This window comes from Galleria mellonella, unplaced genomic scaffold (assembly GCF_026898425.1).
Source record: "Galleria mellonella isolate WM207_F2 unplaced genomic scaffold, CSIRO_AGI_GalMel_v1 utg905, whole genome shotgun sequence".
NCBI classification, from domain to species: Eukaryota; Metazoa; Arthropoda; class Insecta; order Lepidoptera; family Pyralidae; genus Galleria; species Galleria mellonella.
Window position 1 is genome coordinate 1,772,836 of NW_026442174.1, and position 27,692 is coordinate 1,800,527.

At 32.8% G+C, this 27,692-nt stretch overlaps 2 protein-coding genes across 3 annotated transcripts in view; both read right to left on the minus strand.

Annotated features, from left to right (window-relative positions):
- Window positions 1-27,692, minus strand: part of LOC113513327 (60S ribosomal protein L36) — a 171,770-nt gene that overhangs the window by 90,218 nt on the left and 53,860 nt on the right. The window lies entirely within an intron of this gene.
- Window positions 1-27,692, minus strand: part of LOC113509217 (solute carrier family 22 member 1-like) — a 46,407-nt gene that overhangs the window by 6,418 nt on the left and 12,297 nt on the right. Inside the window, exons 2-6 of one of the 2 annotated variants that reach the window (XM_052902489.1) lie at window positions 16,172-16,409; window positions 13,141-13,354; window positions 10,521-10,776; window positions 7,886-8,506; window positions 105-283 (exon numbers count right to left, since the gene is read on the minus strand). In XM_052902489.1, coding sequence (XP_052758449.1) covers window positions 105-283; window positions 7,886-8,506; window positions 10,521-10,776; window positions 13,141-13,354; window positions 16,172-16,335 — 1,434 coding nt within the window. In that variant the 5' untranslated portion in view covers window positions 16,336-16,409. Of the gene's footprint in view, window positions 1-104; window positions 304-7,885; window positions 8,507-10,520; window positions 10,777-13,140; window positions 13,355-16,171; window positions 16,410-27,692 lie in introns of those variants that run through there. The other variant, XM_052902490.1, reaches the window with a different exon arrangement.

Sequence of the window (27,692 nt, forward strand, 5' to 3'; positions counted from 1 at the left end):
CAAAGTTATTACAAAATAAATCTTTATAACAATAAATAAATAAACGAATAAACTAACGAACGAATAAACAAATAAATATATTAGTATAAAATAAGTGAACTTACCAATAGGGGTGTCACTGGGGCTATCAATGAGCCTATCCTTCCAGCAGTGGAACAGAAACTGATCAGAGTCTGCCGCATATTGGTGGGGAAGACCTCTGATACGTAGATGTAAACTGAGCTGTACGCCAGCGTGACACTCCACTTGCCGATCAGGTACAAAGGTATGGACCACCAGTCAGCTGTGCACACCAAACGGTATCTGTTTAGAAAAATCGTCTCAGGTTTGTATGCGCCTAATGGCAACACGGACAACGGTGGCGTAACGTGACAAAAGAAGCAAAAGATTTGCTATTAAAAAATCATTAAACAGTTAAGAAATTATTACTAATTTAAATCTATTTGTACACCAATAACAATAATAAATTTGAACTAAATATCACTAATACTAAATTGTAGTAATATTGCCGTGTGGTTTCAGAATAGAATGGATTACCACTTTCTTTTCGTGGTTTTTTTTTTAATAAGAGGCGACTAGTGATTTAATAATTTAATTTAATAGCCGAAGGATGGGCAGTAGTATCCTTTTTAAAATACCCTAATCCTAACTATCCTACCTATCCTAAGCTTAACTGCGGTTTCTAACCCTACTACAAAGCGTAATTACTACTGGAAAATCTACCCCAAAGGAGAGACTTACGTTTAGCAGTTTAACGCTTGATATGATGTTTACTAACTGAACATTAGTAATTTTAAATTTGAATTAAGTACTACTAAGTACGTATGTAAGTAGTACTAATACTTATATTTAGAATTAAAAATCGCGGGAAAATTAATATGAGATTAATAGACTAAACCGAGTTGAGTATAAATAGAATTATTAAAATGGGATTAGAGTTTGAATTCCAAGGAAATTTGATAGCCTGGTATAGTATAAGCTGAAGTAACATATTCAAACATTTTTATTCTAATTCACGTAAACAAATACGGGGGTTACAGATAGTGTAAAATAAATGTTTATAGAGTAATATTTGTGTCATATCACTAAACTTATAAATATGATATTAAAATATATTTTATGATATGGTGTAAGATATTTTTTAATTACATATTGAGATTATAAACCTTAAATATAGTAGGACAAGGTTTTGAGTGCCTATCAAGTAATGTTTAAAGAATTACTAACTGAACCGATGAACCTTGTTTTGCTCCCTACTAGTTCTATTTTTATGTATATTACAGTAAAAAAAAAAAAAATTATCCACTGCAATATTTATTTATTTATTCATTAAAATAATTATAACATTATGACAGTAAAAAAAAAAAATCAAACCTTAGCGCTTACATAAAGGGGGGAAGAGATTGTTAGTAATGTGGAATACCAATACCATTAACAGGTCGACTTCCACGTGGTCTCCCGTGGAAATCATCGTGCTGAATACCAAGTGTATTCATAACGATGGGCTAACTGATCTGCCTTTTCATTCTCACATATCATCCCTCACTGGTGCCCGGCCAGCGTATACCGTTAGCGCCGGCGGGATTACCATTCTATTATCATGCATTAAAAAAAATTGCTTACATACAAAATTATATTAATGGTATTTAACCCGATTCTAGAAATTTCTGAGCCGCTTCTAATGTCTTTGGCGGGACACTATTAAAAACATTAATGAGGTTACATATTATATATCATTTAATACTTGTACTGCGCGAATTAAGGGAGCGTACTGGAGTAGGTTAGTTCTGACTGACGAGATATTAAACGTAACCGAATGACGGCGCGCGCTAACATAACATTCGGTACTTGCAGTTAGATTGTCTCTAGCACTTCTGAGTCATGCACCCATCCGCGTAACACACTCACAACACATTTTATGAGAGAAAGATTTCTCCTCACTATATAAGACTTTGTTTTAACAAAATTGACTTTAATTGTGACAAAATATGGTTGTTCTGGCTATGACAGTAGATTCTCCGAGTGCAAAAATAATAACTATAAACGGTCCCGAGTTTGTAAAATTTTGAGTAGTTGCTTACAATTAGTTAAGACGTCTCTAAATGTCCTCGAAATTATCAATAAGAATTAACAATTTTATATGATTGATAATTTATTTATTTAAACTACAATGCACGATTATATAAGAAAGTGTACATATGTATATATGTATATGAGGACTTAACACCTAATGGAGTTCTCTCCATTAGGTGTTAAGTCCTCATGGTTAACCAGTCAGCCATGAGGCAAGTAGAAAATTAAGTAGTTATTATCGTGGTCTATTTAAAATTAATCCAATTCAAGTGATTATCAATTGATATTACGTGATTGAAGGCAATTGATAATTTCAATTGAGGTCATTGACAGGTCCAATGAAGGTGTGAATTGTTCGTCGCGTTGTGTCATTGGCTCGGCATTCGATTCGGTCATTTTCAATGTGACTGTTATGCTGAGTGTGAAGTACAGGGCATTTACATTGAGCGTTTTTTTTTAATTAATATCTCATTATTGATAATGTCATATTCTTATATTGCCCCAACTCGGTTCTCATTTCTCGAGATTCCTATCATATATATATATATATATATATATATATATATATATATATATATATATATATATATATATAATTATATATATAAATCATCATCTTCCCCATAAGGGGAATAGTATAAAATTACTCGCAATATTTCTAATTTCCTTTGAGAATGAAAAGATCAGATGTACATTTAAACAGTTATTTAAAGTGCGCGTAAATTTTTAATCTTAAATTTGATTTAAAAGAGTTTTAATTGACATCGGCTTTATTTTGATTCGATTCATTCCTTCTTCATCGTGGGTGTCGTAAGAGGCAATTAAAGGATGATCGAGGGACGGGCAGCATCTTCCCTCTTGAAATATCACCCAAAATACGATAAAAAAATAACTGCGTTTGCTAAGTATGTAAAGTCTGTATGTATGTCTCGTTTCATGCGAGACGAGACACTTTGATGCAAAGCGCTGTACTTCCTTTGAAGAAGACTTCCGGATTAAGTCGAAACAATTGTCATAAATTACAAACATAGTAAGTTCATAAAATTTCCGTTATAATTCTATCTACCCGTGCCAAGTCGGGCCGGATTACTAGTATATAATATAGCGTCCAATAAACCGGATACAAATTTTTAAATTCCTATAAAGTAGGCCAGGGTTGTTTGTTTAAGCGATGTCGACTTATTTTTATGGTAGGCGCCTCTAATAAAGTACCGGTGTATCCAGTTTGATGCGGTATCAACCAGTTTGCGTTCTTTTTACCTTCGTCATAAGTCATACAAGTGCTAGGGAAATATGTTTTTCTTTTTATGAATCGACTTCAAAAAGTATTATACTTTGCTATTTCACAGTATTAGTACATGTACGTGATATTTTTGTCAATTTTGAACCTATATATTATATACTATGTATTTATTTATTATATAAGTTTATTCATCTCAATTGATTGGTGTTTTATTTATTTTTTTATGTATGTCTTATGTACAGGTATTCGATATATTTATCAATTCGGAAACAATTTTCATGATTTTATTTTCAATTAAAAGAGTTTACTTGTGTCTTAATGTAATAATTTAGCTAAGAATTGGAGTCGTTTATTGGTTAAAAAATAAAAATGAATTTCTTGCCTATCACAAATTAAAATTTAACAAGGGACGCTTGCTTGTAAATTTTTGTGTGAACCTTAATACAGCGGTACAAGTGAAGATGTATTTGCAATTTGTATATCATAATTAATAATTTTATCTTAATGTCAGTCGATACTGAACTCAGTGGCAATGCCTATTGGTTTCTTCGTTAATTAATTAAAATATTTTAATACAAGCAGACTTTGTGAAATTATCAATATGATTAATTGATATAGGTATATGACCCACGTGGGTCATAGAATATATATTTTATTAATATTTAAGCATATGCCGATGAATATTTACGCATCTCTAAGTAAATTATAACAAACAAAAGAAAAATACAAAATTAAACATTCGTAATATTTTTTTTATGGGTGATAATTGGAATGGTAACCCCACCAGCGCTATCGGTATACACCAGCGGGGCACCAGTGAAGGATGATAGGTGAGGATGAAGTAGGTCAGTTAGCCCATCGTGACGAATTCAACAAGAATTGTTCACGATGGTTTCCAGGGGTAACCACGTGGAGGTCAACCTAATAAGGCATATTGGTAGCAATGGGGCTGTCAAACTCCATTGCTAACAATCCCTTTCCCCCCATTCGTAATATACATTATGTATAAATATATAATATTCTCATTAGTAATATTTGGGTTATTTTTTTTTATTTTTAAATAACTTGAGAACTAATCGCCAGCATAATAATGGGCTAATAACCGTCTTCTCTTACAAGAAGAGACTATAAAATCCAATATCATCATGCTACCAGCTTTTAACTGCCTGAACATAGGCCTCTCCTTATTGGGGTTTTGCCAGTAGTTGGCATGCTTCGTAGGCCGGTTGGCAACCGCAGTTAGGCTTTGCAGATATTTTAAGAGGGACGCTGCTGCCCATCCCTCGCCCTCCCTTAGACGCCTCTTCCGGTACCCATGGGAAAGGAAGGGGTGGCATTACCGGACTTATTCTTACCGGACCACATGGCCAAGTGTCCAATAGTGGAATATTAATTAGTATTATGTATTTGTTAATAACATTATAACTTATGGACATGATTGCTAAGGACATTTTAAAATTACTAATTACTAACAGAAATTAGCAGCGAACTTTAAAAAAAACGGGCGAGCAAAAAGATGACAGAGGACGTAGCGTTACAAGTTTTTCTGTTTCAAATAGCTCGTCTCTTCTTTATAATAACAATGACTTATGATAAAAAATAAATAAATAATGTCACGAAATTGATGATGAGTGATAATGATGATGAGTGTTATTAGGAAATAAATTTATAAATAGTTTGTGTATTGTAATAAAAATAATAGTAAAATATTTTTTTTTCTTTCTTTATTGTAGATAAAAAAAGGCATTGTATCAGAATAACAAATATAATAGTGAAATAGTCTGTAAAAGAGATTTCTTCCAACAAACCTAATATGAGATTAACTGACAGTTTTATTCGTAGTTACAGGCATACCTGTGTTCCAGTCGAGTGTTTTGTGTAAATATATGTGTTACCATAAGTATATATCGTACACTTATATAGACAGTCTCCATAGAAATGCTTCGAGTACGGATCAACTTTTTCATACAATTTTGCATGATAAATAGTTATGAGTGATTCTTTTATAACTTTTATATTTATTTTGTTTTATAATTTCTGCGTTTTTTTAATGCGTAAACACTAATTTTATTTATTAAATAATACGTCAATATACATTTTATGCGTAAGTATATAGAACACTGATAAAAAAAAAAATGAGTCAGCTAATTTGACAATTATCTATTAAAAAATTGACCCGTTTTTGCGGTTCGATGCTCTCTCTATATAATCTAAGATTGTAAAATATTATATCTATGTACTTATTATATACATATGTTTATGCAAATAAAATTATTTTTGACTGTGTTTTGGTTTGTCGGGTGAGATATGACAGTGAATTTACAGAGTAGGGTATCATAGGCGAAACAGTGTACTCTGTTATGTCTGTCTGGAATGGCAACGCATAGGGGGTATCATGAGCGAAACAGTATTATCTGTTATGTACATGTTACTGCTCATGTCTACGGGCGACGGTTACCACTTTCCATCAGGTGGGCCGTCAGCTTGTTTGCCATTTTAAGTTGTATAAAAAAAAGTTGTATATCTTTACAAATGTATAGTAATAGAGGCAATGTGTTTTGGAGAAACTTAAAAAAAATACGTAACTGTGAGTATTATCTAGCAATTAAACTTATAAATAAGTGTACCAATTATAAGAATTAGGTACTATCTTTACACATGTAAATAGTTCTATATCTTTCTAGATTCTGACTTTGTGACTTTGACCTACTTTTTTTATAAGTGTCTTATATAGATAAATGGTATTATTTTTCAAATTACACAGTTGTAAAGCGGTATTGCACCATACGTATCTAATGTGATATCGTGACATATCCTGTATTTATTTATGGCGTTTTCGTCCCATACAAAACGAAAATTACAGGAACTGACGAATTATTTTTTTGTTAGGTATAGGTGTTGGGAATAATCTGTAATTCAAGGTCATAGATGAAGGTTTTTTTTGTATGTGAAATATGTCAGTAATTCGCTACATATTTATAAAGTTGCTTAACGATTGCTATGACTTTGTGTATGTTTTTACGTAACATTTTTTCTAAGGTTCCAATTTAAACTATTAATAAAGATTGCGTTCCAAAAAAAAAAACTACTTCTATTGTTACAAAACCAGTTCAAGTTTTAAATCAAAATATGATTCAAAAACTAACTACTAAACTATTGACCCGACTTTGATAAAATTTGTGTAAAGTATATTTTTGCAGTTTTTTTTTATATACAACTTAGAATGGCAAACAAGCTGACGGCCCACCTGATGAAAAGTGGTAACCGTTGCCTATAGACATGAGCAGTACCATGGACATAACAGAGTATACTGTTTCGCCCATGATACCCGCCATGCGTTGCCATTCCTGAGGACTTAGATGTTATTCCTCTGTACCCTGTAAATTCACGCCATATCCCACCCTTCAAACCGAAACACAGCTATGCAAACACAACTGCTTCACGGTTGAAACACGATTGGGACAGAACTACCCAAGCAATCGACTTTTGTATAGTCTCCTCAGTTTCGACATGATGATGATGATACCGAAACAAATATAAATACAGACAGACGGACAAGATTACTAAAAATATATTTTTTTGGCTTCTATTGTTTTTATTTTTAACTAATGTGGCTGTTATCGTACACTACCCTACAATTGTAATTTTTTATGGTTCCAATAAATACATTTTAATTTAATTTAATTTATTATTCCTACTAAAACCTCTAACAAAGACTTTTTTATGTTTTCTTTGTATAGACATCGTCCAGTAACAATTTTTTTTATTAGGCACTAATAATATTTAGAATAATAAATATGGGTTTTCGTTACTTATGGTATATCACTTGTTTCAAACACTACGAGTAAAATGTATAAATGTTGTCAAGTAATTAGTCAATAGTGAAGCATTACAATTCACTTTATTTTGTGGTATCTTTTCTTATTTAGAGAAAAATCTTCATCTAATGCAAAAATTTCAATAGTTAACAACTCGGATTTTATGAGAAACAATATTCTTAGTGTTTATCGCAGTGTCGGCCCGGCATAGAATAGGCCACCCTTTCCTTTTCCGTGGATGTCGTAATAGGCGACTAAAGAGGGCGAGGGAGGGGCAGCAATACCCCTCTTAAAACATCTTTAAATGCCAAGCGTGGCAACTACTGGCAAAACCCCCCAAGGGGAAGGCTTTTGTTCAGCAGTGGACAGTTAAAGGCTGACATGATGATGATGAGCATTCTTATTGTATAAAGACAGAAAAGATTCATATTGTATAAAAGTCTATATGTATAGATACTTATTTAACGCCTCTACAATTATCCTTTACAAAAATAATTTGTTAAAAAATTTTGATTTTTTTTCAAATTGAAGATGTTTAAGCAGTTATAAAATACAAATATCAACATAATATGGTTATTAATGACCATTATATATATATATATATATATATATATATATATATATATATATATATATATATATATATATATATATATATATATATATATATATATATATATATATATATATACATATAATAAATATGAATATCTAGTATCTTAGTATAGTATATTCGTCTCTTAATACTTACATCTTGGTAAAAATGCAAACAGGATACTCATGAGTGCGCACGTCAAATAAGTAGCCATCAAAGTTTTCTTCCTTCCGTACTTATCCAGCACGATCACGACCACAATATAAGCCGGTATCTCGACCAGCACTACGAGCATGAAGCTTACATATCTGTGGCTACTTAGTGACACAGAATTAATAGACAATCCATAATACACGAGAGAGCACGTCAACCATAGGAATGAACATATCATCAGTCGTTTCCATATTATACTGGAGCGAATCGCTTTCGAGAACTGAGACTTTTTATCGTGCACCTGATTCTTGGGTTTAAGCAGAGGATCCCCCAATGAGTCCAATTCGAGTTTGTGCTGATCGAGGTTGTTGATTTTGGCAGCTCTCTTCAGTACTCTGACTGCTTCGTCTCTTCTGCCTTTGCTTAACAACCATCTGGCGCTCTCGTTCGTGAACCATATATATATAACCACAATGATAGCTGGACAGTATAGAATAAGGATGTACGTCCGCCAGTTGTCAACGAGCCACGCCAGTAGGCCGATCAATACGACACCAATAACAAATGTCATATTGCACATGGCGGATACAATGACGCGTTGTTTCAAACCAACCAATTCAATAACTGAAAAAGAAAATACATTTTTAATATAATACTTAAAGAAAAAAAAACCGACCTGAATTGTAACAAAATTAGTTATACTGATCTAAAAAGTAAACTATTGATTTTGATAAAATGTCTACGGGATCAATCTATATATAAACTTTCAGATAAAAGAATTTTCCAAATCGGTTTACAACTGACGAAGTTATTTATTTATTTATAAAAGACGCACCAACAATATGCTTACAACAATTAAGCAGACAATGTACAATGTTATAAGTAAGTAAAAATGAAAAACATCTCACTCCGCACTACCAAGCATAAGGCTATATGAACACATCAATTAAAGGTGTAGGTGGTGTATACAGCTCTCACAGATAAGCGTCAATGTATACTAAGTAACAATTATACAATTAGAGAAGACCTAACTACCAATCCATATTATTAATAAGTCTAGTAAACTGCACTAAAGAATTACCAAAGATGTTAATATTATGGTCAACATTTACGACTTTATTATACGATGATAACATTCTGTTGAGGGGAGAATTGAACCCTAAGTTAGTACGACAAGCGTATGTTGAAAATATGAGGTAACAAACATAAAAAATACAACCGAATTGAGAATTTACATTTTTTTTTAAGTCGATTGAAAATTATAGTCGATGAAATAAATATATAATATGAAATTAAAATTGTATCAAACTATTAAGGGAGTAAACTTGACCAGAGAGAGACTTTATACAAAAGTCGTCTGCTTGCGTTTCAGCCATAAAGCTGTAAATTATTTGCAAAGCTGTATTTCGGATTGAAGGATGGGATGACGTTAACGTCCGGTTACCGGGTACAGAGGCACGACACCTTAATCCTGGTTACCAATATTTACCCTATCAGGTTTACCTCAACGCGGTTTCCTCTGGAACTGAAATTCCGTGGAATACCTCTCGAATTCCATTTTCACTCATTAAAAATAATAATAATGACGTAAATAAAGTTATATATTAAGATATGAACCGCTTCGGTCTAATTAGGACATAATCAAACGTTACAGCTGCAGTTCTATATAATTATGCAATTCGTGCTAAGGAAAATTAATGCATTATTATGTATTATTTTTACCTACACTTTGTGTGATATTTTTTACTCGGATTTCAGATTAGTATATAATTAAAAATATTTTCATTGTATATATTATATACTAGAAATAAGGAAAAAATATATAAATATTAACATAGAGTAATTGTGAGTAATTTTTTTAGTTTTTTTTTAGTATATATAAATATTTATAATCTTGAAGTTTTCTAGCGATGCATACATAGAATTATGGATACAATTACAGAGTTATAAGAATAAATAATAAATTAGTATTTAATTTTATGATACCAGAATGATAATAAGTACCTATATGTGTTTTTTTTATATAACGCTAATAAGACTGTTTACCTTCTATTATTTTTCCTTACAATATTCATATTTATAATATACACATAATATATAAGAAAGTGAATTTGTATGACTGTTATTTCTCGGTGCATTAACAGCTCAACCATCGTCATCACCATCTCAGCCATTTTCCGTCCACCGATGAATATAGGCCTTAAAAAATGGTACAAAGCCATTTAATGCATGCCAGCAAAGTGCATTTACTGACTCCCTGCAATGCATTTGAGGTCGTCACTTCGTCTAGTAGGGGGTCGTCTTACACTACGATTGCTCCTACGGGGTCATCACTCAAGAACCTTTCATCCATGGCTCAAGCAATTATCATGAAATTTGGTACAGACGAAGTATAAAGAAAGAAGCAATGCGGCTTATAATCTGAATTATTTTAATAAGGACTTCATCTAGTAGGGGGACGTCCTACACTGCGTTTGCCTGTACGGCCGCCACTCAAGAACCTTTTTTCCACGGCTCAACCAATTATTATGAAATTTGGTACAGACGTAGTCAGGAATATAGAGAAAGAAGCTATGCGGCATTTGCGTAGCCCGCGGCTTATAACGTAAATTGTTTTAATAAGGTAAAGGGTACTTACTAAAAACATAAGCTGAAGGATATAGTCCACCACCCAATCCGGCCTCTAAGAAATGTAACGCCACATAAGTTAAATAATTCGGTGAAAACGCTCTAGAGAAACCAAATATAAGACTGGCGAATGATGCGAAACCCACTGCCACTTTTCGACCGAATCTATCAGAGATGGCGCCAGTGAACAACATGGCTAGGAACATTCCAGAATTGTGTATTGTACCGACCAATACTCTCTTCCATTCTTGACAACCTAAATTGAACTGAAAAGTAACAAGGGCTTTAGATTGTTATTTCATTGCAGTGTACATTTACAATTTTAAATAAATCATATTTTTAATTAAATTTAATTATTATTATTTTCAAATTATTTTTCCATGATTCATTTGTTAAATGTGTATGTTAACAAATTTTAAATGTGTTCTATGTTTGTTGTTTATAAATTGTATCAAGATTGGAAACTTATTTTTTTTTGAGACAGACTTTAATAGAACCTGCCATCGACTGTACAAGTATAGTTCTAAGATTCTACTAATAGAATAGAACATTTGAAAAATCCATTGCTGTTCGTCTCCTTTTAGTTTCATACATATTTACGTTTTTTAGTATATGTATATATAATACAATGTGTGCTTACGTAACTTTTAACAATAAAATAATACTGTAATCTTCAGGTATATTTACGTATGAAGGGTATCATGGGTGACACAGTATACTCTGTTGTGTCCATGTTACTGTTCATGTCTATAGGTGATGATTACCATTTTCAATTAGTTTGTTTTTTTTTTTAATGGGTGAAAATGGGATGGTAACCCCGCCTGCGCTAACGGGATACGCTGGCGGGGCACCAGTGAAGAGTGATAGATGAGAATGAAAACAGGCCAGTTAGTCCATCATGATGAATTCATCAGGAATTAACCATGATAGTTTCCAGGGAGAACCGCGAGGAGGTCGACCTTGTTGGGTATATTGCTAGCAATGAGATTCTCAGTCTCCATTACTAACAATCCCTTTCCCCCTCTATTAGTTTGTTTGGCATTTTAAGCTGCGTAAAGAAAAAAGTATTCCTGCGATTTGAGTATTTTCTTTTTTTAAAAAACATTATCGTAAGTTATGTTCTACTCGAAACAAATAATAATTAAATATTTGTTTATATTATTATTATTAGTAGTATTATATTATATATAGTTTTTTTTTATACAACTTAGAATGGCAAAAAAGCTGACGGCCCACCTGATGGAAAGTGGTAACCGTCGCCTATAGACATGAGCAGTACCATGGACATAACAGAGTATACTGTTTCGCCCATGATACCCCCCATGCGTTGCCATTCATGAGGACTCAGGTGTTATTCCTCTCTACCCAGTAAATTCACGCCACATCCCACCCTTCAAACCGAAACACAGCCATGCAAACACAGCTGCTTCACGGTTGAAACACGAATGGGACATAGGTACCCGAGCAATCGACTTTTGTACAAAGTCTCCCTCCACTACTTTTACAACTGTATCTGTTACATAGGTATGCAATATACAAAACGACCTCTCATTTGTAGGAATCGGTACAGTCATTAGTTCTTTGCGGTGAAGTGGCATCACATACGTTCACAAAACATCGTCCTACTTTAGAAGTTGGAACTTTAAAAGTATCTTTATTCACGTACAATTTTAATATAAAAAAATGCTTTGAAAAAAGATATAAAAAATGTTACTTTTTATAATCATATAAAAAGTGCCATAAAATCGATTTTTTGGATATTTCAATCTTTTACTCGTATTTAACTAAGATATACAAAATGTTACTTTATTATAATCATACAAAAAGTGCCATACAGTGCCGTTTGTTACATTTTGAATATTTCAATCTTTTATTTAACTTGAATTTGCATGTGACTCCAAACTTATTTTATTACAATATAGTCATGTTTTTTCATTTAAATAAATTAAACTTAAAACTTATTTTAATTATTTTAAACAAAACTGATTGACTGATTAATTGACTGACAAGTACCATTAAGTATAACTGATCTACTGGCGTAACAAATTTTGACAGCTGTGAATTTGAATTTTTCGCATGTAAATTTTTTTACTCAATATATATATATATATATATATATATATATATATATATTATACAACTTAGAATGGCAAACAAGCTGACGGTTCACCTGATGGAAAGTGGTAACCGTCCCCTATAGACATGAGCAATACCATGGAAATAACAGAGTTTACTGTTTCGTCCATGATACCCTTCATGCGTTGCCATTCCTGAGGACTCAGGTGTTATTCCTCTGTACCCTGTAAATTCACGCCATATCCCACCCTTCAAACCGAAACACAGCCATGCAGACACAACTGCTTCACGGTTAAAAATAAAACAAAAAACAAATAATTATGTAAATAGTACGAAAAATCACGATGAATAATTAACCAAAACATATTAATGTTAAGTGACTTTTCTTCATCAGTTGGGACTAAGTTAGAAATGCGATTAAATCATTGATAAAATGTATCAATAAAATGATAAATGAATTAACGATAAAAATCTTGAATTCTCTTAATCTATTGTATATGTTATTAATGCAAACATGATGTTTTATTAATTTTTTTTTAAGTTATCAAACAAACCTCTTTTACAAACGATCGCCCCTCTTCGTACACAAAGGTTTCACACGGCAGTGTTTTGTTTGTTGAGAAATCTTCTGGTAGACATTGTAAACTCGTGTTATTGACCGGAGCAAATCTTCTGCAGCTCTCTGGTTTATTATTTTGGTCAGACGGTATAGCGTATTGTATCCAAGACGTGTCATTGAACCTCTGCTCACAGCCATAGACTTCACATCTAAAAATTTAAAATATTAGTTTAATAAATACGTAATAAGTAATTAGGATTAGGGACTAGGGATGGGCAGCAACGTTCCTTTAAAACATAACCAAAGTCTAACTGCGGTTGCCAACTCGTCTGCTAAGCGTGGCAACTACTGGCACATCTTTCCAATAGAGGAAGGCCTATGGTCAGCGGTGGATAGTTAATGGCTTATATGGTATGGTAAGTAATTAAGAAATTGCAAACTTATAGTAAATTAGATTATTTCTGCTTCTCAGTTTATACATACACACACACACACACACACACACACACACACACACACACACACACACACACATATATATATATATATATATATATATATATATATATATATATATATATATATATATATATGTATATGTATATATATACGTAATTTATATACAGATTCAGAACAGCTACTTCTATTTGGCCAATTGTTTTTTGTTGTGTTGTAACTGTTAGGATAAGGTTTGTATGAAAAAAAAAAGTTTGAAATATTGTAGAATAGTACATATGTTATTTCTTTTTTTTTATACCACTGAGGTGACAAACAAGCATACGGCTCATTTGATGGCAAGCTATGGTAACTGATACTATGGTAGCTTATGAACGCCAGCAATACCAGGGGCATTAAGAAGCATGTAAAGCCGGGGCAGGTAGCTATTAATAATGAATATATGTATACGAATATAAAACATACAAAGTGTAAAGAGTGTACCGTTACATGTCAATACGTATACATATATAAATATGAATAAGTATTCAAATATTTTGGTAAGCAACAGCTTTTACTGTTTAAATTTAAATTTTGTTCAATTAAAAAACTTTTATTTATAGAAGATTTTCGGAATTAAAAATATATGGTCCCAAGTTACCAATTTAAAATGTAATTGTAAAAAAAATATAGGTTTGGTTTGGCGGCATTGTCACATTTCATCATCAATTCAGCCATTATCTGTCCACTGCTGGATGTAAGCCTCCCCCATAGACCGCCATAAAGAACGGTCCTGAGACACCTGCATCCACTGACTCACTCTATCTAGTTGGGGGTCGTAAGTTTGCCCGTACGCGGTCGCTACCCAAGAACCTTTTTACCCCATCGATTGTCAGTTCTTCGAGCTATGTGACCAGCCCATTGCCACTTCAGCTCGCTTATCCTTCGGGCTATATCGGATATTTTGGTTCTTTTGCGGATATTCTCGTTTCGGATTCTATTACGCAAAGCGACTTCGAGCATAGACTTCTCCATAGTCCGTTGATTGTCACATTTATAAAGGAATAAAAAAACTTAAAAAAATTAACGAACATACATAAAAAATATACAGTAGGATATACATATAATTTCCTCCTTTTTTTAAGTCGGATAAAGAATACATGACAGTTACTTCTTCCCAATACATTTACTGTGTAACTTTAAAGCTCCTCCAGTAGATGTAATAAATAAATAAATAAATAAATTTATGTGGTATTGCTGTATTACGTATATAGTGTAAATATTGAATTAAATATTGTACATAGATAAACTTAATAAATCAATCGATCAAGATAGTACACAACGATTTATTATTACAGTTAGCATCTGTCGTTGTTAAACATAATTATAAGATAAATAATGACCGAATAAAAACCATTAGAGTTATATTTAAACGGATAGGAATTGACAATATATTTACTGTTTACTACATTTTGTCCGTGGCTTCGCTCGCTCTTAAGTTTCACCCCCTTTTTCACAGCCCTTTAGGAGTAAATTCTTCAAAAGCCAATAAACATATTAATTTTTGTTATATATATATATAAAGACAATTAATAAATATAACGATACAGGGGAGAAAGGGATTGTTAGTAATGGAGACTGAGAATCCCATTGCTAGCAATATACCCAACCAGGTCGACCTCCTCGCGGATCTCCCTAGAAACTATCATGGTTAATTCCTGATAAATTCATCATGATAAGCTAACTGGCCGGTTTTCATTCTCATCTATCACCCTCCACTGGTGCTCCGCCAGCGTATCCCGTTAGCGCAGGCGGGGTTATCATACCATTTTCACCCAACAAAAAATATATATATATATATATATATATATATATATATATATATATATATATATATATATATATATATATATATATATATATATATATATATAGTTAGATAAGAAAGGGGAGGATATAACGTGATCATTTAGGTAAACTGTAATAATTTACCTGGTTTATCTCGACGTTTCTATCAGTTTACACCGGTCGTGGTCGCGAGTAAGACCGGTGTCGTATGTTATTTTATTTTATGTAAACGATCGCGTTAATTCCCATGTCTTATAAACCGTAAACCATGCGACGGGAAAGTCTAACCGTTAATATACTTTTTTTTAAATTTACTATAAAACCTATTTATATATGTATTATGATTGTAATTTTTATAAAATAATTTAATAATATTATTAATTTAAATTTATTTTTAAATCACTTTTGCGGCATCTACCCACTTCTATCTATTCTCCTTTACCCAAAGGCTGTCTGTAAGAGATTGCCTGAGTGATAAGGCCGCCTTTTGTACCTTTATGTATATATTTTCAATTTTATGGCCCAAGACTTCACGACACAGGAAATCCTAGTGTGAAGTTTTGGGAACAAATGTAAAATTGAAACATGCATTTTTAGATTTAATAAATATGATTATTATTATTTAATAAATATTATTATTATTCTAATCTGTACTTCCTGCTACTATATTTAAGTTGAATTGTTTATATGTCATTGTTTTTGGTGCAGTAAAGAGTTAAATAAATAAATAAACTCTCACTTACCTATATGTTTGTTCTTGTGCTTCAAAAATGAATCCGCATTCAAAGAAACTACTAAGCAATATCGGATACAACAACAGTACGAAATTCAATAGGTTGTACCGGCCGTACGGCCCGAGACTCTCCAATACTGAGTCTAGATTGATTTCTTTCTTCCCTTCTTCCATGTTTGGCTGACGGTAGACTCTTTTTGTAGATTTATCTGATTCTCTGGCCCGTCAAAGCCCGCTGTGCTCGTGTCCTGGAAGACATTGATATCTAAATTAATAAATTCTAGATGGAGTGTCTTCTTAAAAATGCTTAAACAATAATTTAATGTTGTGTACCATTAAAAAAAACGCCTTCGATTATGGCAACACCAGATATTTTGATTTAAAAACTAAACTACTGAACCGATTTTGATAAAGTTTCCACAGGACTAACCTAACGGTATATAACTGAAGAAGTTATGAGGCAACAAACAAAAAAAAAAAATAGAACCGAATTAAGAACAACCTTCTTTTTTTCTTTTTGAAGTCGAATGAAAACAGTTTAAAATTTTCAAATGGCGCGCCTTTATAATTGTATTAATTTCACAATTGGTGGCATTTATTATACAAAATTATTTTTATTTATTTACGTATTACTCAAAGACCACAAGTTTGGTCTACATTTTTTTTATACAGCTTAGAATGGCAAACAAGCTGACGGCCCACCTGATGGAAAGTGGTAACCGTCGCCTATAGACATGAGCAGTACCATGGAAATAACAGAGTATACTGTTTCGCCCAAGATACCCCCCATGCGTTGCCATTCCTGAGGACTCAGGTGTTATATGAATCAGGTCTAAATGATCCAGCGCTTGAGGAAAAGTGAGGAAAGTGAGATTGAGTAGGCTACTACTCCAATTATAATTATTTAAATTCATATAATGTATTGCTTCGTTAGTTTGTATATTTAAGTATTATATCATTATTAGTATAGTTGCCTAACATAAGTAAATGAATATATTAATAAATAACCGATACTATATTTTGCGTCTTTGGTACGTACTAAAGATTGCACAATTGAATATTCAATATAAAAAACGACTCGCCAACCAACAGTTAGCGGATTGTTTTCTGAGGCGTATATTAACACTTCGTGCTCCATCTAGACGTATGTGATCCAAGATTGGAACTTTTAACTTTGAATTGTGGATCATTAAACGAAACGTTTTACTAAGTGCAATCGAAGAGTTTTAGTGCAGTTTCCGCAAAATGTTTAACTTAAAAGTTCTACCACATTAGAAAGAAGTATTTTTGTAAAATGTTTTTCTTTAAAATGTTTAGATAAGATGTATCAGAAAAATAAATTTGTATTACTCGAGGAAATTGATACAATTGTGTATTGTTTTTGTAAATTATAGATTCATTTACAAAAACAACTTACAATTGTGTCAATAAGATTTTGGTCACAATAACATCGCAAATTACAATTGATATTTTTAGGAGATAAAATTAAGAGAAAAATTTCTATTCACAACTGTACTTTTATTTTAATATTTTATCTTAAACTTGATAGAATGATATCAAGATTTTAAGTTGTATATATGTAAGAACTAGGTATAAAAAATAAATACTTTTTTTGATGGTTTAAAATGAGTAAGCCCGCTTGCACTGTTGATATATCTAACTAGTGGGTAAACTATAATTGTAAGAGAGTTAATATGAAACCTACCCACATTTAACTATAAAGCACTGGGTGGGAAGGGATTGTTAGTAATGTAGAGGTTAGTCCCTGTTGCTATCAAAGTACCATATCCGGTCGACCTCCACGCGGTTAACCCTGGAAACTATTGTGACTAATTTATCATGCAATTCGTTATGATGGGCTAACAGACCTGGCTTTTCATCCTCACTTATCACCTCTCACTGGTACCTCGCCAGTGTAAACCGATAGCGCAGGCGGGGTAACCATGCCATTTTTACCCATTAAAAAAAAGCTATGTAGCACTAAAAGTATTTTAGACACTGCAAATTTGAATGTGTTTATCTTCGATATTATAACGTATTTTATAAATAATTAAGTCAAAGGAAGTTATTTAACTATCCACTGAATTACAGGCTCGGCCTAGTTCGGTGGCTACTAGATCTAACTAAATGTATGTAATTTATTATTCAATAAAGACAGTCATTATTACTGGCGGGGCACCAGTGGGGGATGATAGGCGAGGATGAAAGCAGGTCGGTTAGCTCCTAGTGATGAATTCAACAACCATTAACCACGATAGTTTCCAGAGAATATAGTGTGGAGATTAACCTGATAGGAATGAAACAGTTGGACCCTATTACTTCCCATCCCATTAAGCCCCTTTCCTCCCGGTACTAAGAGAAAATGTATTTCGTAGATGTTTACGTATAAGATAATATCATTAATTCCTTAGTACATCATCTTTAAAAAGTAAGAAATGCCGCAAATTTGATTCTAATTATAAAAACGAGCATCAATTTCAGTTTATCAGTTTGTTACTTTTTTATTATGTCTAAAGACGTGACGGTATGAGCTTGGCCATGCACATATTACGATCAGCAAGAAAATATATTGAACATAATCACTTTAGACTCTAATAATAAAGAAATAAGATTCATTAGTGTTCGGTATTAGTCAACTTTCCGTGGCAGACCGAACATCCGACGCTGACGTGACTTTGCGTCACATTGAATGCTCTGATTATCGCAGACTGCGTGAGGTATAAACCTACAGCGTTATCTTATAGTATATTTTATCATTATATCTAAGATCCTGTAAGATAAATTTCTGTTTCGTAAAAGTATAATCTAGTAAAAATTAAAAATGAGGAAATAATGAAAGGAGATAAGGGGCTTTTCTCTTTAATAGGTAATGATAAATATAATTTAGCTGGAAATAGAAATAAGATTGCTCTCAGTAATAAGACCGCCTCACTGTACTTATACAATTGTATCGTTATATATATATATAATTTTATTTTTTTGTTAGGTGAAAATGGTATAGTAACCCCGCCTGCGCTAACGGGATACGCTGGCGGAGCACCAGTGAAGGGTGATAGATGAGAATGAAAACAGGCCAGTAAGCCCATCACGATGAATTCATCAGGAATTAACCATGATCGTTTCCAGGGAGATCCGCGAGGAGGTCGACCTGGTTGGGTATATTGCTAGCAATGGGATTCTCAGTCTCCATTACTAACAATCCCTTTCTCCCCTGTATCGTTATATTTATTAATTGTCTTGTTTATTTCCTATATTGTATAATGCAAATAAAGTATACTCATTCATTCATTCGTTCATTCAAATAATGAAGAGAGAAAATGGAAAATTAATTTAGCAGTAAGAATTTAATAGATTTGGGTAAATAAATAAAATAGTTGCACAATATTTTTTGATAATCGTCATGATCCGTATTCTCTTCCTGTGGTACTTAATAATATTGGTTAAACAGTAAGTTAGTAGCAGGTTAGAAAATAAATTGCCCTTGTGCTTAGGGATCTACATCATCATCATTTATCATCAACAATTTTTTATACATACTAATTTCTAATAATTATAGAAATTAAAATTAATGTGGAGTACAGGCCACATAAACTTTTTTTTTTGTTATTAGTTATTTTTTATATTATACTAGCGGCCCGTCCCGGCGTCGCACGGATGGACATTTTTACATTTTAAAAAGTGGCCATTAAGGCTGCACACGTGACGGAAGCTTAAAAATGGAGTAACTTCTCCCGTTTTCCCAACGTAACATTTCATGGCACTGCTCCTATTGATCGTAGCGTAATGAAAAGTATGCTATTACCTGCCCAGGAGTATAAAGAATAATTGTACCAAGTTTCGTTAAAATCCGTCGAGTAGTTTTTGTTTCTGTAACGAATATACAAACAGACAGACAGACAGACAAAAATTTTACTGATTGCATTTTTGGCATCAGTATCGATCACTAATCATCCCCTGATAGTTATTTTGGAAATATATTTCATGTACAGAATTGACCTCTCTACAGATTTATTATAAGTATAGATAGATATAGTTTTTATATTATTATTTATCAAACTCAAAATTGATATATCTTTTTATTGTTCCATTTTGGCTCCCCTTCACGGTTTAAGCATTATTGCCAGGTCAACAAAATGTTGCCTGCATTAAAAATCAAATATTAACTCGAACTGACATTGACAGAATTTCGAAACTGAATAAGTTATACAGGGATGGGAATTCTCAGGTAAGCGGTCACCGCGACTCATGAATACTTGCAGTATCAGATGCAGTACTCGCGGGTCCTGACCTACGAGACAGTACTGACCTGAAGGGAAGGGGGATGGGATCGGGTGGTATCCGGGGGCGCCGAGGGACAAGAGGGCCGTTGTATCAATAGGATCAGTAAAGAATCACTTCAAATTCGAGGTAACTTTTGTTTACGTTGCTAAGCATCGTAAAAAACTTTCCTAAGGGCATCTCAGTTAGTTTCAGCACGGTGACCTTGTTTTTTTGTGGTCAGGGTGAGGGGAGGGGGACTAAGACGATATCTGGCCAGACTAGGTTGATTCTACCTCGAGATCCATTACAGTGTCGATTAATTTCTCTGTGATATATCACTTTTCTAATTGGCACACAAGTCGTGTCCCGGTATAGAATAAATAAGCCAACCCTTCTTTTCTGGGGAAAAGGGATTGTTAGCAATGGAGTTTGACAGCCCCATTGCTAGCAATATGCCCTATTAGGTCGACCTCCATGTGGTTTCTCCTGGAAACCATCGTGAACAATTTTTGATGAATTCGCCACGATGGGCCAACTGACCTGCTTCATCCAATCAAAGTTACATTTCCATTATCACCCATTAAAAAAACCCTTTCTTTTCCCTTGTAAGAGGCGATTAAGGGAAGTGAATGCTCTAGGGAGAGGAAGCAGCGTCCTTCTCAAAACATCCCCAAAGGCCTAATTGTGATTGCCAACCTGTCTTCATGCATTGCATAATAACTTAATAGTTGAGGGATAGGTAGCAGTGTTCCTCGTAAAATATCACCAAAGCCTAACTGTGGTTGCTAACCTGCTTGCCAAGCGTGGTAACAACTGGCAAAATTCCCTTTCTAGGAAAGACCTATGTTCAGCTGTGGACAGTCAATAGTTGATTTAAGGATTTGATGATGCAAGGAAGTAGATTGGCTGCGATATACTTTCCACAATATTTTGTGTCCCGGAGTTTTGTTTAGTAATTCCGATATCAAAACATCTTTCGATAACGTGTTCGCTCGCGGTATATGTCTATGTATACAGTAAGTTAATATACACTATACGGTTGTTATTGATAAATTTGGAATGGGTCTTGTATGGCAAGTGACATGGCTTCCAACTCAGTATCATACAAAGTTTGTAGGTAAGGGATGCATTATATAAAAGTAAATGAATTAATTTCACCAGAGGGAGACTTTGTACAAAAGTCGATTGCTTGGGTACCTCTGTCCCATTCGTGTTTCAACCGTGAAGCAGTGTGTTTGCATGGCTGTGTTTCGGTTTGAAGGGTGGGATATGGCGTGAATTTACTGGGTACAGAGGAATATCACCTGAGTCGTCAGGAATGGCAACGCATGGGGGGTATCATGGGCGAAACAGTATACTCTGTTATGTCCACGGTACTGCTCATGTCTATAGGCGACGGTTACCACTTTCCACCAGGTGGGCCGTCAGCTTATTTGCCATTCTAAGTAGTATAAAAAAAATCAAGAGATTTAGGTACATATTATACGTTAAGATAGAGAGGGCATGGAGATGATGTTAGAACCGTATTTGTATGTTGTATATTTATATCATATATAGTTTCTCTATGTACCAAATTTTATTTAAAACAACCAATAATAAAAAAATAAATATCTATATAAATTTTAATGATTTTATTTTATTTATACTTTATTGCTAATTATAAATAATAAATACAGTAAACTTTCGCATTTAAGAAGCGAAATGTCTATAGGCGATGGTTACCACTTTCCATCAGGTGGGCTGTCAGCTTGTTTGCCATTCTAAGTTGTATAAAAAAAAACATTAAAAAAACAAGTTTCAGTGCTAAGTTGTAATTACGAACATCTTATTTTTATTTCATTGCATTAAAAAAAAATAATAGAAAAGGCTATAAATACGAGTATAAACAAAACTATTATAAGCCTATTTTCATGGACACCGCATGAATAGAACGGACATAATTAAATATGATTTAGTATTGTACGCGAATGACTACTCGATAGATAATGATCTTTAAATTGATGATCCAAATATTATTATAATAGACACTGTAGATAAAAGGATAGACACAATAGTCGTGTGTTATATAGATAGATATAAATGATACGGCAATAACACAATTTCATGGGTACAGCTTACCTATTTTCTTTTGTTGTAATACAATACACCTTTTATACAGAAATAATCTTATTGTACAAGTTGTAAAACTGTAATAAATAATGCTCCCTGACCACTATCTCATAAAAGTTCATTTACGAACAATGCGCTATGGGTGTTGTATGAAGTTTTATACATTCTGCTCACGCGTCCAGTACTCTCAGAGCGACATTATTTTGTATTTTACAACTGTATTATATTGTTAGACAAACAAAGCACGATTATATAAGTATTGCTGTTGATATTTCTTAGTATTTACCGCGATAAGTTGGCGAAATTTGATCATTTACCTGTTGATGTTTGTTGGCAACGGTTTCTATTTTCTATCAGGTGGGCCGTCAGCTTGTTTGTCAATCGACTTCGAAAAGTTTACCAGAGGGAGACTTTGTACAAAAGTCGTTTGCTTGCACACCTCTGTCCCATTCGTGTTTCAACCGTGAAGCAGTTGTATTTGCATGGCTGTGTTTCGGTTTGAAGGGTGGGATATGGCGTGAATTTACAGGGTACAGAGGAATAACACCTGAGACCTCAGGAATGGTAACGCATGGGGGGTATCATGGGCGAAATAGTATACTCTGTTATGTCCATGGTACTGCTCATGTCTACAGGCGACGGTTACCACTTTCCATCAGGTGGGTCGTCAGCTTGTTTGCCATTCTAAGTTGTAAAAAAAAAAGCAAAACTTCTCAATTCGGTTGTTTTTTTTATGTTTGTTACCTCATAATTTCGTTTACAATAATCACAAAGGATATACTTACAGATTGGCCCCATTGAAATTTTGTCAAATTCGAATCAGTAGTTTCGTTTTTAATTAAAATAACTGGTTTTACCATAACAGAAGTAGTTTTTTTTTTTTAATACAATCTTAAATTATTACACTGCAAGTCGCATATACATATATATGTAAATTAAATTTCTGTTTCATATATTTTACGACTCTTAAATGTAAATACGTTTGGACCTAGAACTCTGATTTAAATGTGGATCCAGGGATTATTTTTTCTTCTTTGGCAGATACAGGAGGATATTTGGATATTTTTTTTTCTGATCAATACATAAGTCGTTGTTAGATAAATTTTCTCAACGTGATGCAAATTTTTATTTTATTCTCTTTTAATTTTATGGCACAGTATGAATGTTTTTTACTTAGTATAAGTTTGTCTTTTAAATAAAAAATGTTCAACATTTTTATTGTATACTTATTAATGGACAGATATAAATTATTACTGTTATTATTTTATTATTATTACTCTTACCCTCACATGGGCCAATGAGTTTGTTTGCCGTTCTAAGTATTATAAAAAAGATAAAAATGCGTATTTAAGATTCTACATAATAAATACAATATTATAAACGTAATTTTTTTTATACTACTGAGGTGGCAAACAAGCTGCCTACTTGATGGTAAGCAGTTACCGTAGCCTATGAATGCCTGCAATACCATCAGCATTACGCGCGCGTTACCTACCTTAAATAAACCTTTTTTGAAGAACTTTACGCTGTAATCTTTAGTAAAAATCTCGACAGTTAGAGTTCATTCCATAACCTGGTGACATTTGATACTTTCAAAAACAAAAAAAATAACTACTATAAAAAACCAAAAATCTTTAAAACCTACCATTTTATTTATCAAAAATGATGCGATATTTTTTATGATAAATAAGTTCGTTTTGTATATTCATTAATTGCATACTATACTGTGTAGCTAATTTAATATGAAACTTCATGCTCTTATTAGGTACCTAGGTGAACATACTTAATTCACGTGGTACAAAAATGTAAACATTTATTTTATGCCTATATACCTGTCAATCAATAAATTAATAAAGTCGGGGATAATATAATATGCCATATTCGAGTGTAAACAAGTTATTTCAATTTGACGCGTGAATAATATTATTAGATATAATATTTTTTGATAAGATAATTTAGGAATGTGTTCATAAAAAAAAAACGAATTCATTTCAGTATCAAAACAAGTTATTTTAATTTAAAAACTAAACTCTTGAACCAATTTTGATATTTTTTTTTTTATAAAACCAATCTGAAAGTACTTTTAGAAAAAAAAAGATTTTTTTTAAATTTATTTATAACTGATGAAGTTAAATTAAAAAAAATACAAACGAATTGAGAAGCTTGTCCTTTTTTGAAGTCGGTTAAAAATGTGATTAATATGCTATATATAAGCCTAAAGCTATTTTTGTTTGAAAGTACATAGTAATGATATACATATATTAAGTGGAATATCATACATGATTTGTAAACGGTGTTTAATGTAATAAATAATATGAAATAATAATAGGAAAAAAGGTTTTTAATTGGCGACCGTGTCCAGGCAAACGCAGTGCAGACCAAATCCCCACTAAATAGAGCGATGATCTTAGATATTATTGTAGGGAGTTAGTGGATGCGGGTGTTTCAGGATGGTTCTTCATGGCAGTTTATAGCAAGATCTATGCATCTATTCAAATACATTACACTCTAACCAACTAATAATGTACGTTAGCATTTAAGGTTGAAATGCAAGGTATTTATATGAATTATCAACTTGTTTGCCATTCTAAGTTGTATAAAAAAAAATGTTCGCATTGAAAAATTCCCGCAGTGTATAATAACTTTTTATGAGGAAATATTTATTTAAAACTATTTTAAAACATTTTAGAATCATTTCAAATTATATTGTTATTATTTTGTTTAATTCCGCTACCATTAGTATGCGTGTGACTGCCAACACTCGAAGATTGACCACCACTATTACTACCAGATGTTACAACTTTCCATTTTCTTGTTCAATTATTTTCTAAGCATATGACATTTAAAAAATCATCATTTACGTTTATGAAACCTCAAAATAAGTTGACGTATTTATGTTATTACACTTAAGTTTACAGTATGAACATAAAACTAAGTGAGAAGCCAGGTGTTGAGTACATCAGTGTTCCCTGAAAATGATTAGTGCACATGCACTAGCACTTTATATGAGGAGTTACGACGTTGTAAATATATTTTAATATAATAAAAAATTGCTGTGTAATTCCGGCATAGAATAGGCCCTTCTTCTTTTCTCGTAGATGTCGTAAGAGACGACTAAGGTAACTTAATAGTCGAGGGATAGGCAGCAGCGTTCCTCTTAAAACATCTCTAAGATCTAACTGCGGTTGTCAACCTGCCAAGAATGGCAACTACTGGGAAAACCCCTGCCTAATAAAGAGAGGCCTATGTTTAACAGTGGATATTTTACGGCCGATATGGTATGATATCGTGATTAAAAAAAGAAACAGGTAGGATAAATAAAGCGTTTTTTTGTTCAACTTTGAATGGCAAAAAATCTGACGGCCCACCTGATGGAAAGTGGTAACCGTCGCCTATAGACACGAGCAGTACCATGGACATAACAGAGTATACTGTTTCTCCCATGATACCCCCCATGCGTTGCCATTCTTGAGGGCTCAGATGTTAACTTACTATTATTGAAAATTTTCTCAATTAAAATTGTTACGTTGTAATACGTTTATCTACTTAATCACTCGCCAATCTACTAAATTATTAAACTAGTACTGGGCTTCAGTCGAAGTGGGTGTAGAATACTAGGTGTGTTTAATATTTCATACTTTTGGCTCATGGCGCGCACTGAACTGAATTTAATCTTGTTACCTGAATTAATTAATTGGTCAATTGTCCATTACGTGGGATTAAAGTCAGCTAATTCCTTAATACACCTCTAACCTTTTAATGGCTGTTTTATTATTTAATAACTGTACATTACTCATTCATTAATCAGATAAGTATTATATTACTAGTATTTGACAACGATTTTGTTCACGTGATTGAATATAAAATAAGCGGGATAAAAATTGCCAGTTCCATTTGCCCCTACCAATGTTTCTCCATTGGGGAGTTTTTTTTTATTGGATGAAAATGGAATGGTAACCTCGCCTGCGCTAACGGGATACGCTGGCAGGGCACCAGAGAATGGTGATCGATGAGGATGAAATCAAGCCAGTTAGCCCATCATGATGAATTCATCTGGAATTAATCATGATAGTTTCCAGGGGGAACCACGAGGAGGTCGACTTGGTTGGGTATATTGCTAGTAATGGGATTCTCAGTCTCCATTACTAACAATCCCTTTCCCCCTCTCCATTGGGGAGTCCAGCATATGTTATTCTCTATGCCATTTAGTATGTGTATGTCTTTGTGAAGGCTGTATGTGCCGTTAAAGCACGACGAGATAACAAACTCACTATATTAAAAAAAAAGTTTATGCTTTTATACTTTATCCGCGCAGTAAGGACTATCTGTTATTGTCATATTCGTGTATAATATAGTATATCTTATATATGTGTACGTATATTTGTTATTTATATATATATATATATATATATATATATATATATATATATATATATATATATATATATATATATATATATTTATCGTAAAAGCGTGCAAATTTGAATTTGTATGTATTTTTCAATGCTTATATATAAAATAAAAACACAAAAATTTGTCACAAAAATATAAAGGGGAATGTACCTTATCATTGAGGGGTATGAAAAATAGATGTTGGACGATTCTCAGACCTACCCAATACGCCCACAAAATTTCATAAAAATCGGTAAAGCCGTTTCGAAGGAGTTTGGTAACAAACACCGTGACACGAGAATTTTATATATTAGATATTCTTCGTATATATTTAAAAAAACGAAATAAACAGTGCATAATGATATGTAATGATTATGATACTTATCTTTACTTAATACTTTATTTATATCCAAGTAGAGACATAAAATATATTTTCGTTTTTGAATTGTTGAAAATGATCGCCATTTTAAATAATACATTAGTTTGTAATTATTACATGTACATTAATTTATAAGCAATACGTACAAATATATATTTATCAGAAAAAACAGTTTCCGATTTAAATAAAAAAAAAAACGAATTGGTCAGGGAATTTTTTAACCCAATTACTTGCAACACTGAGGGAAAGGTGCGTTTTGTTCTGAATTAAAAAAAAAAATTGCGTCAAACTTCTAGTCAGCCAAACATCAAATTAGCTAATAAAATTTTTCTTGTTTTATTTAATCTAAGCATGGGCTATGTTATTCGCTAATAAACCAGCTTATTCTAGG